The sequence below is a fragment of the Fistularia commersonii genome, chromosome 26, assembly GCF_037954325.1.
Source record: "Fistularia commersonii isolate RoL2024-O1a breed Wild chromosome 26, RoL_Fcom_v1.0, whole genome shotgun sequence".
In the NCBI taxonomy this organism is placed as follows: domain Eukaryota; kingdom Metazoa; phylum Chordata; class Actinopteri; order Syngnathiformes; family Fistulariidae; genus Fistularia; species Fistularia commersonii.
Window position 1 is genome coordinate 6,802,599 of NC_141309.1, and position 17,083 is coordinate 6,819,681.

Consider the following 17,083-nt stretch of genomic DNA (forward strand, 5'->3'; position numbering starts at 1 on the left):
GGCGTAATAACCGGACGGTTTCGGGGATATTTGGGGAAAAGTTCCCTGTCAGGCTCAACCCGGGGTAGAGTGAGCTCAGGTGCTGCGGCGCCGAAAAGTGTTGTTGCTGCCGTTTGTCCACCAGAGACAGAGACAGAGCAAACTACCGGGCGGGCGTAGGGTGCCGAGCCCGTCAGGTGCTAAGTCGGCTAACTTCCAGGCGAGCAGCTGTCGTATCTCACGCCGGGATGGAAACGTTATAATGGTCGTAACGCAACCGTTACGCGAAGTAGCAGTTCGTTGTTTGGAACTGTCTTCCTTTGCTAGCCGGAGCTAACGCGGAAAGCACCTCCGCGGAGTAATCAATGATTAGCTTAACGGATAGAACACGGTTGTAATTTTGGAAAAAAGACATTTCTTCCCGAGGAAAGAATGTCTAAACGCATGCGAAACCTTGATGTCTGCGCCGACTGCTGCGTCCCAGGTAAGCAAACACACGTCAGTGCTGCTAGCTGGTAGCTGTTATTTCGTGCCCACTGACGTCTGGTCCATTGAAGCTTCGTTGAGCCCGAAGCCTCCCCGTCTCGCACTTAAGTGGAAATCGGATTATCGGCCCCGCGCTGTGCTTTTTAATTTTGTATTATTATTTCCGTGGGTTCTGAGGCGCTCCGTCGGGCTTCAAGGTGGAGGATGCAGTCCTACGCGTCTTATCTGCTTCTGCCAAATCGCACAGGAAACTAAGCTATCGTGATGAATTATCAAAGTAAACATTGCTTTTGTTGAAGTGAAATCTTCCCTGTCGCGTCTCTTGACTATTCTACAGTCTGGGATGGCACTGTGGTCCCTCTAGACGAAAGCTTTTATTTTTAAGTTTATTTTCTAAGTGGCAGAAGTTAGGTCTATTGAAGATTTCATCAATCATCCGATTCCCATCATGTTATTTTTCTGTCACTGATGAAAAGAAATTCCATTGTCCATGCTGCTTTGTGCTGTCTGAGAACAGTGTTTTCCTACTGTGATTTACATGCTCTACGATTAACCTTTTTTTAAAAACACAAACGCTTCTATTGAATCTGTATCAGCACTTGTTGCTTTGTGTGGGGGGAACTTTCAAAAGTCTAGTTTACTGAGATGTGACGTGGTGTTTTTCTGCAAGTACAGGAAGCCAAACAGGATACAGAGTGAATTGGCTTCAAGCTTTCAATGCAGAAGACATTTTCTTGCCACTGTGATAACAATATGTATTGTTAATTTGATCTATTTTAATATTTAAAGAAACATAAGCACACGTCTCATGTTTGGTGCTGGAGTTCGATGCGCAAAATGTCATCAAGAAAACTAAAGAGGATATACAAATCATCTCAATTTTGAGCAGTCTGCCAATTCTCAACACCACCCTGTGTCCTTGCAGCAGTTGGCTTGACCGACCATTTGTTGTTGGGTGTGAATATTTTTAGTTTCAAGATGTGGTATTAAATTTAGCAGCACTTGTTGAGGAAAGGGTGAAATAGGCATGGCAGCATTCAGGGCTCAATGCATAGTTGTTTGGACAAGACGCTAAAACCAAGGACCAGGTGCCAGAGTCTGACCAGAAACCCCTGCAGCTGTTCCTATGATGCCTCAGCTGTTGGCTTGTTAAAGTACCTGCCACTCAATACCCTTAGGAGTTTATTGACTATCAGTGAGCCAAATGAGTTTCATGTATTTTTGTCCTGAAACCTCAAGAGTGGCTCAATGCACACAGTAGTTATGGTACTTGTAAACAGGTCAAGGTGAAATACACATGTATATTATAGCACTTGATGATTATACTCAAGGCAATGATAATACAGGGTGTTAGGTCTTAATAGGGTCAGCAAGACAAGCAATCCATCGATTTGTGCCGCCAACGTAAACAGCAATTTTCTTTGTTTTAAAAAGAGGAAGTGAATTAATCAATCGCGCAAACAGGTCCTTCAACCGAACACACATAAATGCTTCCACTTCCCTTTTACACAGAAGTGGATTTCACGATCCTAAAAGAGATAGTGTAAAGAGATGAATCTGGCGGGTTCAGATTTGACTCTCACCCACTCTATCTGTCTGGCCCCTCGCCTGTTCATTTCAGTATTAAATTTCACAAACAGTTTTGCGAATATTGGGTCAATCAATAATCCCAGGCTGGATGGAGTCGATACCTAGACAAGACAATATTAGGACAGTTTTGATGTGGCTGAAGTGTGTTAAATGTCCTGGACAGTTTACTTACTTTTCAAAAAGGGCTAAAACACTTCGGTAAGATGTTTTTGCTGCATAGCCTATCTGGGCTTTTTGGCCTGGCAATGACAGGCAAGGGTATTCATGTTATTATAGGTTCAAAAAGGCCTCAAGCACTTGCTACTGATTCATAGCTTTTCCTTTTATCTGAGAATACATCATGCGATATTAGTTTCAGCTTTGATCACAGTTGGGAAACTACTCTTTGCATTTGTATGTGTCTGCCAAACAGATGCTGCAGATATCTGTCACAGCTTTTACGCGAAGACTCAGAAGAACTTCATAGCGGCCTCGCAATAGCTTTCACTCAACATTATTATTTCAAACAGAAATTTATCCTCGACCTTTTGAATGTGGGATGTTCTAATTTTTTATTCTGTAAGACGTGTTCATAAGAGTATGTTAAAATTCAGTCATATTGAAGTAGTTACCTGTCAAAATAGTGTTTTCGTCATCACCTCGACCTTGATCGCTAGCCACCACATTTAATCTTAATTCCAAGGGGACACATCCAAAAGATCAAATGCGATTTGGCTTACCATTTGTTTTGGGGACCCAGATCTCTTCAGCTGTAACGTAGTAGCGCCCTCTGAAATTCATCAATCTTCATTGCAATCAAGTCAAGGCATGCCTTAGACCGGAGCTGAGTGAGTCATCTAACTATCTCACAAGGAGTCCAAATGACACCATCCATGCAGACCAGAAGTGGAAGCCACATGATGATGCAGAACATGCCATCGCTAGACTGAAAGAGAGATGTTATTGGTAAAGTCCAGACCAGTGATACCAAATTTGGCAGGGGAGTTTTACAATCATTTTAATTGAAAGCCACCAAGAAACAGCACAAGATCTTTGTGGTGGGACGAAATCACCGGACTACAGCAGGGGTGATTCTACATAAAGGTCGAGAAGCCCGGCTCTATTGGGATGTACTGAAAATTGTGCATGATTAGGACGGACATTTAGAGGATGCCACTGAGCAGGCTTAGCTTCCTCAGAGGGGTGGGCTTTAATAATCTCCGAAACCTCACCTGACTGCATTGAAGCACAGCAAACATCTTGCACATTTTAGGCTCTTAAAGTGGCAACCGCTCAGGGTTTGCTCCAGGTCGTGCAATGATTTAGTTCAGAGCAAGCTGATGAATGTCCTGGGGAGATGTCGAGTAGCAGCGTGCCACACCCCAGAATAAAACAAAGCCTGCACCCACAGCATTTGTCAAGTCAGGCAGCCGTCTTCAAGCAAATGTAGGAGAGAATCACCACACCCAGCAAAGAGTAGCGAATGTTGGCAGTCCTCAGAGGGAAGCGTGTCAACCCATACAGATCACCACTGCCATTTTCTGGCTCTACATCATAGGGCAGTCAGCAGTTGAGAAAAGGGTGCTCATCCCTGAGTGAACCATCACCTGGTAAGGGAGACTGTCAGAATCCCATGTAACAAATCAACAAGTACAGAGTTGATTGCTGACTGTCAAAACTGTCTGGAAAGCCACGATTAACTCTCCGATTAAACGGCAGCCCAATAAGGCTATGATATTGTCATGGCAATGATGACCAGGTGACACACTGGCTGAAACACCATAAGTGGAACCAACACCTGGACAACCACTGCATGGTAGTGATGTGTCATGGACATGAGAATAAGACGTATATTATGTTGCTGTGACTTCAACGTGTGATTGACACGTTGTTATCGGTGTAGCTTTTGTTGCAGGATGGATGTTGAAGAAACTGTCTAAGGCAGCCTGTGATATGACATTTGTTACAAATGCAATGGAGTTTATTTGATCTTCACCATCTGTCCACTAAAACATAACCAGTTCATGCAAGTTTATATTGTGTTTTAAGATTTTGCATTCACGTGAATGGGAATTGACTGTATCATGCCTGCAACCACAGCGCTTGCAGGTGGACACATGATAATACATCTGATGTTCATAGTTGGGCATTTCAAACATGGAATAAGAAGGCATAAAGCTAGCATCACAGATTATTTGTAAATCAACTGCTTAGTGATTAGGGCTGCTGCATCCTGAGTTACAGTTCCTGCAGTTCCATGTAGGCGTTGGATTCCCTGCACTGTCAGTGTTTATGCTCATATAACGGGACTGCAAACTTAAGCAGAAGTGGTTTCCGGGTGCTGCTTTCTAGATGTGGTCAAGTACAGGCGATACATTTTGGTGTATTTATAAAAAGAAAAAAGTATTACAAAATGGTCAAACAGCACATCATTTTTTTTTCTCCAGCCCAAGTTGCAAAATCAAGAGTTGTAATACATACTGTATGAGAAACGGGAAGTTAACAGCTATGCTTCTCCTCCCTCCCAAGAACCTCGCTGGGCCTCAGTGAACAGGGGTGTGTTGATTTGTGACGAGTGCTGCAGCGTGCATCGAAGTCTGGGTAGACACAGCTCTCAGGTCCGACACCTGACACACACACCATGGCCTCCTACGCAGCTACAGGTAATAACTACAAACAGGAAACTATAATTCACAAGTGAGTTGTTCTCATCTCATCTCATATCACTTTTCTGATTGGGTATAAAGTTTCTCTTCATTAGATCGATTTGTTTGGATATTTTTTGAAAGCTCATTAAAAATATTCAGCAGGCATGTAGCTGAATTTTAAAAACTAGATGGTTTTCCAAAAGAAGAGCCATACAGCCACAAAAAGTGCTAACATGCAATACTCAGCCGAGCATTGACCAGGCTTCCTAAAATAACCCAAATTCTCATCATTGTTCTTTGTCTATTGTCTCATGTTTGTATAGTTTAAACCAAAAACAGGATGATAGAATTCCTTTATCATGGTATGATCCTTTCACAAAGGCCTCTTCAATACATTGATTATGTAAAGAATGCCATCAACAGACGTTGTGCTGAATTGTGGATTCTTGAAATCAAAGGTGATTTTTTTTTTTCTTTTTTTTTTTTTACCGTGAACATCCCGATCATAATGTGGCAACATCCTGTTCCCTGTCAGTTCAATATGTATAACACAGATGCTCATTGATCTCACAGAGCACTGATTTCTCCTTGTCTCGGGAGGGTTGTATTATGAACACCGAGTCTGAGAAGCCTGCCAAACACTCCCTTCCTGAGGGATGCCCCAAAGCTTTGCCTTGCACCGTAACGATTAACGGGATTCGTGCCCAGTTTTTTTCTGGTTATTGACCGTCCCTGTATTGTGTTGGTCAAGCCGGAGCCAACTGACGCGTCATCCTGCGAACAGCCCGAGCCACTTTTAATAGGAAATTCTTCCGCGTTCTTACGAGGCCCCTCCTCTCTCGCTTCTCTGGGTTCATCTGGAGTTTTGACAAGTCGTACCCTCCTCCCAAAACCAGTATGGTTTGCCAGATTTTCCAATAGCTTGATCATATGACTTTCAAACACTGCCTGCCCTGTTATTAGGACTTCATGTTGGGCCACACATGATGCGCACGTGTCATTGTACACCTCAGCTTAAAGGTGTCAAAAGGGAGGCACTAGAACTAGGACCTGCAAAATTAATCATCCTATATATAAGTGTGTGTTGGCACTTGTTCCTCTTTTTTGTGATAAGGTAATGTTTTTTTTTGGTTTGGAAAATTCTTGGCTATTTTATTAAACTGTATGCTAATTTACTCAGTAATTAAGATGTATGCAAGGGGGATGTAAAAGTTAGACTTCTGGTGTTGTGACTGAAAGTTTCACAGCCTTGCTTTTAAAGTCATCTTTATTGAAAATCAAGAGTACTGAGCAATTGCTTTTAAGTAAGAAATAAGTGGTTAAACATGTATGGCTTGACATTTTAGCATCTAAATCAGCGGGATATATTTCACAGTTTTCTTTTCTTTTTATTCAGATGGTTCAGACTTTATACAACAATGGTGCAAATTCAATCTGGGAGCACTCCCTGTTGGACCCTGCATCTGTGATGAGCGGGAAACGCAAGGCGAACCCTCAGGACAAATTACAGTGAGTTATCGAGCTTGTTAAACAATTCCGAAGTGTTTTTTTTTTTCTACCTCTTCTCAAGTCATATTCATGTGTCTCCAGCTTATTCTTTGCTCTCTTTTTGCCTGAATGTCTGTTCTGAATGTGGTCCTTGAAGCCCAAACAAATCGGAATTTATAAAGGCCAAATATCAAATGCTGGCATTTGTTCATCGGATGCCTTGCCGCGAGGATGACAGTTTGACAGCCAAGGATTTGAGTAAGGTAAGGAGGAGTAGCTGCTCACTAGTGAAATCTTTGACATTTCTTTGGACAGGCTGATGTAACTGTAAAGCTCACTCTAAGATCCCCCCCCCAGCAACTTCACTCAAGCGTTCGCACTGGGAATCTTGAGACTTGCCTGAGGTTGCTATCTCTGGGAGCCCAAGCTAATTTTTTCCATCCAGTAAGATTCCTTTCATGCAAAGTGTGGATTTTCATATTTGTATAGGTTTTTTTTTTCCTGTTCTTTTGGTCTGACATATTGCCTCTCTCAAGGAAAAAGGGAATACTCCCTTGCATGTAGCAGCAAAGGCAGGACAAGTCTCTCAGGCTGAACTGCTCACCGTTTATGGGGCAGATCCTGGAGCTCTCGACACCAATGGCAAAACTCCCATTGATTATGCCAGGTTAGCCGTGAGACTGTTTCCGTGTTACGTTTTATAGTTTCACGCAGAGTCGATCGCAATTTCATCCCTTGGATGTCTTCTCAGGGAGGCTGGCCATCATGATCTGGGAGATCGACTGGTCGAGATTCAGTACGAGCTGACCGATCGACTGGCATTCTACTTGTGTGGGAGAAAACCGGGTATACTATAAAATGTCTTTCAATTGAAGTTACCGTGTGTTTAAAATTAGGGTTATAATGAAAACATATCACCTCTATGGGACTCATAATCAGCCTGTAAATTAATATTTCTTTCCCAATATTTGTTTTGCATATAAATCGTTAAATCTTAAATTCTGCTTCAATGAGGGTCCAAATATTCCAAATAATTATTGCTCATGATGATGCCGGCGTTGATCCAGGATATTTTTGCTGCTTCTTTCAGACCATAAAAATGGCCAGCATTTCATCGTTCCTCAAATGGCTGACAGGTAAAAAAAAAAAAAAAAAAAAAAAGGCCTTAAGTGGGATTTGTCTATGAATGCTATGGATAAGTGAATGGGTTAAACTTTCATGGAGCCAACAAAGTGGGTCCTGCGAGGTAGTGCTGTAGTTGTTTATGGTTGTAATTTCGCTTTGAGGCCTGTTGTGACATGCTGTTGGGCCGCCGAGCATCTGTTCTATGTGTTAAAGGAAACAGAGCCAACGGGCTGTTCATTTTCAATCACGTCTGTTTTGATAGATCAGAGTAATTTGCTTTTGTTCAAATAAAACATTTGGTGTTTTTATTGCTCTCTATTGATGGATAAGGAACATGTAAGTATTTGTCCCGATGAATCATTTCTTAATGTTGACATAGCATTTTAGTTGAATGGTAATGTGAATTATTTGCTGTGTTTTTTTTTTTTTCCCTTAGCAGTTTAGATTTATCAGAACTGGCCAAGGCAGCAAAGAAGAAGCTCCAGTCCGTAAGTGTACTGTGTTATTTTCTAGTTTACTGACTCGAAGATTATAGGTCTGGCATTAATATTTTTCCATTTCCTGCAGCTTAGTAATCATTTGTTTGAGGAGCTGGCCATGGACGTGTACGATGAGGTGGACAGACGAGAGACCGATGCAGGTGGGGGTTCGGGTTCCCTCGTCTCCCGAAAAAACAATTTGCAATAGGCGGAGTCATTTGAGACATCGCCGGTGCTGTCGTACATTTGACCTCGTGTTCTTCGCAGTGTGGCTGGCAACACAGAATCACAGCACCCTGGTGACCGAGACCACCGTGGTTCCTTTCCTTCCCGTCAATCCAGAATACTCATCGACACGAAACCAGGCAAGTCGCCGTCAGAGTACAGTTTTAGGATTCAGGACTATCTCTCAGCTATTTTACTTGACTTTTCCACATTAAATGTGTCCAATAAAAAAATGCATTATAAAGTTGTGTATAAAAGTTTAATTTTCTATGGAAACTGTAAACTCAATGTAAAAATGATCAAGATTTGAAACGAGTACAAATTTTTCATTCGCATTTTCTCTCACACTTCGACTGAAAACTGACTGGGGTAACTCTTTGTATTTAGGGACGCCAGAAACTTGCAAGATTTAATGCACATGAATTTGCTACTCTTGTAATCGACATACTAAGTGATGCAAAGCGCAGGCAGCAAGGGAATTCAGTCGTCAGTCCCAAGGGTAAGTACCCATTCGGCTTATGTAATCTGAAGATGTTGGCGAAGAGGAGGCTCAACACAGATGAAGAAGTGTCACTTTGGTTTTTGGGATTTCAGATAATGTTGAACTCATCCTGAAAAATGTGGCTGTCAGGCAGTGTAGTAACAGCCAGGACAATGACCAGCCCGACTATGACAGCGTGGCATCCGACGAGGACACGGATCAAGAGCTCCCCTCAAGTAAAGGAGACCGGACCAAGGTATCACCGTGTCACTTTCACGAAGCAGAAAATTCACAAACAACGGTTGACGTCATGAAGTCCGACGTGATATTTTTTGGAAAATTAATACATCCGTAAAAAAAAAAGAGGCTTCACGCTATTGTCTCACTCGCGTCATTAACTTGCTCATGAAGAGCAATAAGTGGTTCAGTATCTCGGTCAAGGATACTTCGACACAGTCTTCGTGGCATAGGGGGGTTGAACTAATCTTCCAATTTGCAGGCTGCCATTCTTTCTACCACAGAGGCATCACATTTCAAGTATTCTATCTTTAGGCTCTAACGTGACATGATCATATAACCTTGTTACTGGAGGTTATTAAGCACACCGTCTCCTTCTTTAAGTGTGTAATCACGCCAAACATTTATGGACATTTTTCAGTCATTTCTTTTGTACCCTGGCTTGCTGAGGTGCCTGTACTACCATGAGAATAACCGCTTCTTCCCCGACAGAGCCTGGACTCGGACCTCTCGGACGGCCCAATCACTATGCAAGAATACTTGGACGTAAAGAATGCTCTCTCTGCCTCCGAGGCGAAGATCCAGCATCTCATGAAAGCCAACAGCAACCTCAGCGACGAGCTGCGGCTGATGCAGAAAAAGGTATCCACCGCAGTCCAACAATAAGATCACTAACACCGGGGGCCGGACTGAGGGGAGGGGGGCCGCAGTGGACGGCAGCACTGGCCCTGTGTGATCTCTCTCTGGTGTGCAGACCTAGTCTCTGGCTTTAATTGAGGGTTCAGCTACCTGAATCAGAACACTGTGTTGCAAGACAATGCTGCCACAACGCCCTACCGGTTGCCCATCCTCTGTTGTAGCCAGCATGTTTAGGTTCAAAGTCTAAATTCCAGACGAAGGGGTTCCTTTGGTTTGTATTTTGGATGTTTGCGGAGGAAATGCACCCTTACTCCAGTTAAATCCCCTTTCTTTGTAATAGATTAGACTAAATGCTCAACTGTCACATGTTACTAACAAGCATGTCCAAAGACAATGCATGGGTTATTCATTAATAATAACTAACACAAATTGTATGTGTGTGCCTTGCTTCATCACATATATACCGTGTCCTTTTTGCATTGGATACTTTTGGATGTTTAGTAAATGAAGATTGATTTGTTTAACATGTTTTCCAAGTGGTCACATTTCATGGCAATTTAAGTGTGAATTGTAGAAGTGATAGTAGCCTGTTTTATGTGAATGACTGTTTTTTTTTACTCAGATGTATGCAAAAATTTCAGTTTAGATGGTCCGACTTACCGGGTTCACTCTTGTTTCTACCTTTTTAAATTTGGATGTTGAAGGTTGCTGATCAGCTGCCACTCCGAAGCCACTGTGACACCTGCCGCTGACAAACAGCACAATCACACACATACGTGTTTATAACAATGTGATTAGACATTGTCTTAGCTTTTGATAACAGACTGTCAGCAAAAACACACTGATAGAAAGTTAAGATGTTAGGATTATAGCAATGTGACAACAATCATTTCATAGAGCAGAGCATTTGATGGCTCTAGAACCCAGTTCTGTCCTTCAAGCAAAATAATTCAGACTGATATTTACATCATTGTGTCATAAATTCAAAAACATCTTTTATTTTCACCGCCTTCGATGCAGATATTTCCGCTTTTTTAGCTAAATTGCTGTGCTTATTTTTGGTCATTCTTTAATAACTTTAACACTGTCACAATCTTTGTGTCCTATTTTTGTACTCTAGTTCCCTCTCTGACTCTGTTGCTCACTTATGCCACAGTCTTTTTCTTGCTTATCACTTGCTTTGCATTCAATTAGAAAAGGAAAAAACCCCGTCATAATATTTTTTCTTAATTGTGGTGGTTGGATGTGATGGAGAAGCAAACCAACGTCCACCAACAACCGCAACAATATCATCAGCTGATGCTGCAGCAAAACGAAAAACAAACTCTGTTTACTTTTCATTGAAATATAAACTGATTTCATTTTTAATCAGACTTAAATGAATTTAAAAATCAGTGTTGTTGTTTATTCACATCACAACTCAACTATCAAGCCAATTATGGAACCTCATCCCAGGAAAAAGAAATGAACAATTAAAATGCAGTTTTTTTTTAATTTAATGTACTCTTCATAATAGTGTTCTCATCCGTTTCAAACCTTGTCAGAAATGGCTTGAACACTGTTGCTGTATACACAGTCTATGAACAGAAGGCATGAAATGTAATCTGAACTGTTTAATGCTGTAAGAAGAAACAGAGCAGAACAGGGGAAATGCTTGCTTTGCTGAGAGCACCTCTTAGTCTATTGCTGACTGTCTCTTCCAGCTGCAATCTCTGCAAAGCGAGAACACCTCTCTTAGGCGCCAGGTCACAACCAATATCTATCAGATTCCCGGCGGTTCAGACTACCCTGACCCCTCCAGCCCCTCAGCCCTGAAACGCCGGCAGTCTGTTCGGGCCAGTCGGCCCGCGACTATGTATGAGACCGGCTCAGGTCTGAAGCCCTATCTCCCTAAAGGGGAACCCCCCTACCCAGAGGAGGCAATCCCCACCCTGCAACCCTTCCCACCTCATGTAAGTAAGCACTCCCTGCACTCCTTTCATTTTCTTCTCCACTGCTATTTTCTGCGACTGTCCCTCATATCCTCGCCTTTTCTCCAAACCTGTCTCCTTTTTTTTTTTTTTTTTTTTTTCAATATCCCTCCAATCTTCTGTCGTGATTTACAAATTTTTACGCTTGTCATTAAACCGCCCAAAGCCATGCATCAAGACACATTGGGTCACTTTTTTTTTCATCCCATATACGCGCAAGACCATTATCTGCATACATCTGTTGTTTACCGGTGTGCTGCCAACCAAAAGTACTTTTACATGTCAGGACAGTGTTGTTGTGATATACTTTGAAGGTGTGTATTGTTTTATGTTGATGAAGCATTAAAACAACCATACAAATACTCTGTGTTTTGTACTGCATGACAAACGCACATCATTACTTCCACTGTCTTGTTTGTGCTTTTAGATGATTTGTTTTTTGTCCTAATGGATGATTTTATCAGCTCTTCGGCCGTGTTGTGCTCAGCAAAGACATGGTTAGGAGTCCGACAGAGTAATAAATAATGATAGAAAGCTGTTGTACGTTTTTTGCACACCATAGCGTTAATATATCAATAACCAAAGCTTGTTCTCAATTATTACTTAAACGTACTTAAAAATTACAAAATTGTAGTTGTGTAAATTGTGAATTTCATTCAATATTTTTTCCCCCTTCTCAGTAAAGTAGCTGATTATTTTGGAGTTATATAAAGGGATTTTTTTCATTTTTGTAAGAGACTATATCATAGGCTGTGACACCTCATTTCCTGCATCTCACGATCCATCTTGTGAGCATTCATTCATTTCAGATGATTCTATTCAAAACGATCCGTCTCCTTAAATTGTGATTTGAACCCTGTCTTTAGAGGGAAAGGGGAGCTTTTGTCACCACCTCTTCATCCCTCCCCTCATTTCCATCCACCCTGTCTTGGTCAAAGGATGAAAATACACAAAAGGTTAAGTACATCTTCACTTGGTTCCCCCGCCCGGCGTGACACAGCAAGTCCGCCGGGTGTCTCTTAACCGACTCCTCCTCCATTATTCTGCTCTCCTCCGAATGCCGCTCACTGTCTACAGCATTGCATGAGCTGCCGCCCACCAGCCGCCTTCACCATAAGACACCCGCCTTCATCAGCGTCATCCCCCACTTTACAGCTTACCAAAGACAGGTTTGTGGTTTTGCAAATGCAAAACCTCTGCCTCAGTCTGAGCACTCGAGAGAAATATGTGCTTGTGATGTTCCACTTGCTGATAATACTTTCATCACCCGAGCAGTCTTTGTGTCAGCTTTGGTTTGTACAGGGTACATGGTTTTTCAGGTCGCTTAAAGGTCTAGTCTCACTGAAAGTGGAAAAAAAAGCTATGTTTTCTAAGTTGTTTTACAAATTCAAAAAACTTGAATCTCAAGCTTAATTTAAGATGAAAAAAAATGTCACCCTATCTCACAAACAGACAAGTACTCACTTCCTCTGGTCAAAAACCAAAAAAGTCAAGGCATTTTACGGTCTTATTTTGAAGGCCGTAAAAGACAGCATGGACTGAATTTATTTCCTGCCATGCATCTTAGTGTAGTGTATGATCTGTGATAGCAGATTCACACTTCATGTGATGAATGTTTGTGCAAAAATTGAAAGGCTAAACACCAAAGGCCAATATGATTACTATTAACTACCGTATCCATTTCATTTTTTATTTCAAAAGATGACCAAAGAAACATCAAAAATGATCACATCCCACCCTAGATTTCAGCCTCCTCTGTCTTTTCCGTGATTTTAAAATGAGTATTCAAAGTTCATCTCTAAAGTCATCGCAATCTCACACCACTCTCCTCGGGGCTCAAAGTAGCACTTTAGTGATCTGATGGAATCCAGATATCGGTCAGCATAGTTGTTTTTAATGGAGACAGATATTGTAATAAATCTTGATTGGATAGAGTTGATTTCTTTCCATAGACGCGGACATGTTTTCTCTTATAAAATCTTGAATATTTATATAGTACACATACTTAAACACTGAGCGATGGTCTTACCAAAATCCGACAAAATAGTGTTCATGTTTACATGCGAGTCAGGATTTTATGATGTAACAAAAAATTTGAATCCTGTATAATCTGATTTTACTAACCAGTCATCATGTCACTTTAAGATCCTGTGCTTTTGCTTCACAGCTTCACCAGCTTCTTTTCAGGTTCTCCTGCATCACTTTTGTTTGTATTGCAATTTTTGACTGATGTGATACACTGTTCTCAACAACATTATGAACAGATGAGGGATATTTGCGGTGTATGTTTATTTATTATGTCAAGGTGAGTTTGGTAGTTGCAGCGATCAACACCCCGTTGAATCTCTGCCTCGCCACCCGTCTCTTGATTTACATTCTCGGCCCCATGGAATATTATCACTTTGAAATTATGTCTTCCCTCCAGGCCTCAAAGTTAGAGAAGCAGAGCAGCATGCCAGAAAGTGACTATGACAATACATTTAATGACACTGAGGTGGATGATTCAGGGTAAGATGAGTTTCTTGTCCCTCAGTACACAATCCAGACAGATAATGGGTGTTGGGTTTTAGCAGTACCTTATTTCTTTTGCATCTCCTGCAGTCTGTGCAGAAGAGGAAGGCTGAGGAGCAGCGGCTGGCTGGGGGAGGGGGGCTCAATTCCCGAACTAGATGATGTGGAGGTGGAACCGGATCCCGCGCTTCCCAGCACAGAGGACGTCATCCGCAAAACCGAGCAGATCACCAAGAACATCCAGGAACTTCTGCGTGCAGCTCAGGAGAACAAACATGACAGGTTAGAACATTGAGAAAACTCTCTACCTTCAACATTTCCTTCCAAATGTGTGTGTGTCCTGTGCTCATCAATTTTGGTTATCTCAAGCTGATTTTAGTTTCCATTACATTTCCTTTCCGCTGTCTTTACATTCCCCTCGTTTGTTTTCCCTCCACCCTTCTGCCGTGTTACCGTGTTGTTTCGATGTCCCCGCGCCCCATGGCTGTGAGCAGACCATGCGAGCGTGAAGGTGTGCGTCGGCTCAGGCACAGCCTAGGATGCTTCAGCACTCTGGTGCCCTGGGCTGAGAAGCCCCCCCCTCCCCTCCAGCCACTCAGCTTGCAGTCCCCCGACCCTGCCTCCTGGTACTCTGGCCTCTGTCCCTGTCTCCCAGGCACAGTTTGATTTTTCCATCCCTCACCCACTTCCAGCATTTCACTTTACTTGCCTCTTACCCACTAATGAATCATTAACACTGTGTGTGCACGTGTGTGTGTGTGTGTGTGTGTGTGTGTGCTCGCGCTGACTTGAGCCTTCATCTAATGATGGGAGTTACATCAGTACAGTCAACTGACTTTTCTGATAATGTATGACTATGTGCACATTTATCAATGTTGTTAGAATACAAACGTCATCAAAGCCTTTTGTATAAAATGTCCCAATGCGTGCTGACAGTGTAATTGGATGCACGGTGTCACATGAGTGCTTTGTTTGGTAAGGGGTATCATTTTATGGCTGGTAACACTAACATTTGATCTGTAGTTGAGAGAACTGCGTCATGGTGCCACCATATATCGAGTTAACGCATGTTTGTCTTGTCTTCACAGCTTCATACCCTGCTCAGAAAGAATCCATTTGGCTGTAACAGAAATGGCTGCCCTCTTTCCCAAGGTAAAGAAAGCTCCATTATCTGCAGATCCGTCATCTGACCAGGTTTTTGTATCAGGGGTTCCTTGGTATATTAGCAGTCAACTTATCAATAATAGTCTAAATAAATAACCCAATGTCAAGGTTCAGATAAGACCGTGTCAACACATGTGATTAATAAAGTTTAAAGATCAATGATCACATTTTCAATCATTAGCCTGGATTATATGATTGACAGCTTGAAGCTATTTGCCATACACTTCCAAGCATTTTGTAACAAAGAATAACATTTCATTGGGTGTGAAACAAAAGCATTCTCAAATTGTATATCGGACAAGTATAGCAGAATATTTATCATAGTTCACAGTATTCTTAAAAATGTGCTATTCAAGCTTTGGATGTAGTCTAACATGAAATATATGTCTCATTTTAACTTTTATTTGCAATAAATGCTACTCCCTAATCTTATAATAGCCATGGTAATTGTGCAAGGTATATAATTACATGTGGCATTGAGGCATTTCTCTACACAATGGTGGTGATGATTAAAAAAAGCTGGTGTCATAGCTTGATGCAATTGAAATGCATCGCATTTGTCCATGTAATTATATACTTTGTTGACACACGATGTGCCAGTTACTGATCTGTGGTGTTTCTGCTCATTTTATTGTTGACTTTAAATGCTATATAATGGGAGTGGATAGAAACGCAAACAGTGTCCTCAAGCCGACCGCCCCTTTCCGTCCCAATACAGTGTAGCACCCGATTAAAAACAAATCTGTACCTGTGCATGTTATTTTTTTTTTCTTCCTCCTGCAGAGGCCACGGTCTGAGACTGTGAGGAGCTCACTGCGCTTGTTGACATCCAGTGCTTACAGGCTTCAGAGCGAATGCAGAAAGGCGGTGCCTCCGGATGGCTGCCCAGGACCGGACATGCAGCTGGTCACCCAGCAGGTCATCCAATGTGCTTATGATATTGCCAAGGCAGCCAAGCAGCTTGTCACCATCACTACAAAAGAGAATACCAACTAACAGCACTTACAAGGCTGCAAAGCCATTAGCATCTCATTGTTTTCTTTACATTAAATTATTTTGTTTTACTTTTTATACTTGTGGTATATGCATGCATTTTTTTTTATTTATGATTAATATAAGTATGGATACCTTGGGAAAAAATCTGTGTGAAGAGAAATGCTTCCCGCATTCCTCTCAAACAGTCTTAGTATCTCTTTGTTACAAGTAATGTTCAATCAGCTTGCGATGTATATGCTTTTCTTGAGCAGAGAAAGCAAGCACACTACAGTGCATCCATGTGACGTTACTGGCAATGAAATCAGTCCAAAGCCACATATGGATGCTGACAAGCCATAATATAGGGGAGGAAAAAAAAGAAAAAAATCATGAATCCATTGTCATTGACTGCCTTTAGTGTTGCGGGTAAAGAACCTTCATTTATGGAAAATGTTCTGTAACAAAACAAGTTATATAAAAACATTTCAAAAAGACTGGTTACTTCTATTAAATGTTGATCACTTCATTCACATATACTTGTATCTCTGCAATACTGATTTGTTGCATAGAAAAGCTATTTATATGGCTTGTTCTGTGTCCAAGTGTAATTCAGTCTGCTGTGTATTTGTTGCAGCTATTTATGTACGTCCCCATCTGACAGGTCAGTGAATGCATAGAGAACTCGTTCAGGGCCAGGGCTGTATTCTTCACCAGCGGCTCTATGTTGCTTCAAGTTCTAGATTCAGTGTATTACTACAAGATTACACTCTGCACTGTATTATGCGATCTTGCGTGCCACTGCAGTTTTGGTGTTGTTCCAAAGTATTTAGAGCCAATACCCATATGTATGTCCATGTGCGCCGTGTTCTGTTGCTGATAGTTCTGTGATGTGCAGCATATGGGATAGAACTCTAGATCTCTTCTGTAAAATTGTGCCGGTTCATCCTCAACAGGTGTTTCAGAGCGGATTCTCACACCTGATCAACTTTGTGTCCTTCACTGTACTTAAGTGTGCAGGGATATATGTGATGCAGCTGTTAATTTACAATTTGAAAAAATAAATAAATATTATTTTCTAAATAAACTTAATTTATAATAAAATCTGTG

General features: G+C 41.7%; 1 protein-coding gene across 8 annotated transcripts; it reads left to right on the plus strand.

Moving 5' to 3' along the window:
* Nucleotides 1–90: 90 nt before the first annotated feature.
* On the plus strand, nucleotides 91–17,077 carry git2a (G protein-coupled receptor kinase interacting ArfGAP 2a). Of its 8 annotated transcripts, none has more exons than XM_086173944.1 (21): nucleotides 91–463; nucleotides 4,564–4,697; nucleotides 6,079–6,191; nucleotides 6,328–6,433; nucleotides 6,528–6,614; nucleotides 6,707–6,837; nucleotides 6,922–7,016; nucleotides 7,261–7,306; nucleotides 7,735–7,783; nucleotides 7,863–7,935; nucleotides 8,042–8,139; nucleotides 8,387–8,498; nucleotides 8,594–8,736; nucleotides 9,210–9,359; nucleotides 11,060–11,308; nucleotides 12,193–12,282; nucleotides 13,752–13,834; nucleotides 13,928–14,119; nucleotides 14,332–14,463; nucleotides 14,926–14,989; nucleotides 15,785–17,077. In XM_086173944.1, the coding sequence occupies exons 1-21, from the start codon at nucleotides 412–414 to the stop codon at nucleotides 15,995–15,997; spliced, it is 2,412 nt and encodes an 803-aa protein (XP_086030070.1). In that variant the 5' UTR covers nucleotides 91–411; the 3' UTR covers nucleotides 15,998–17,077. The 8 variants fall into 8 exon arrangements, with proteins under 8 accessions (XP_086030070.1, XP_086030073.1, XP_086030076.1 ...); XM_086173947.1 differs by having other exon boundaries at nucleotides 7,732–7,783; nucleotides 14,332–14,492; nucleotides 15,785–15,922; XM_086173943.1 differs by having other exon boundaries at nucleotides 92–463; nucleotides 7,732–7,783.
* Nucleotides 17,078–17,083: the final 6 nt, after the last annotated feature.

Bases quoted from the DNA above. Each gene is read 5' to 3' on its own strand.
- git2a (XM_086173943.1), top strand. From the start codon at position 412: ATGTCTAAACGCATGCGAAACCTTGATGTCTGCGCCGACTGCTGCGTC. The intron at 464-4,563 runs GTAAGCAAACAC...CTCCCTCCCAAG, and splicing joins CGCCGACTGCTGCGTCCCAG to AACCTCGCTGGGCCTCAGTG. The intron at 6,192-6,327 runs GTGAGTTATCGA...TGGTCCTTGAAG, and splicing joins AACCCTCAGGACAAATTACA to CCCAAACAAATCGGAATTTA.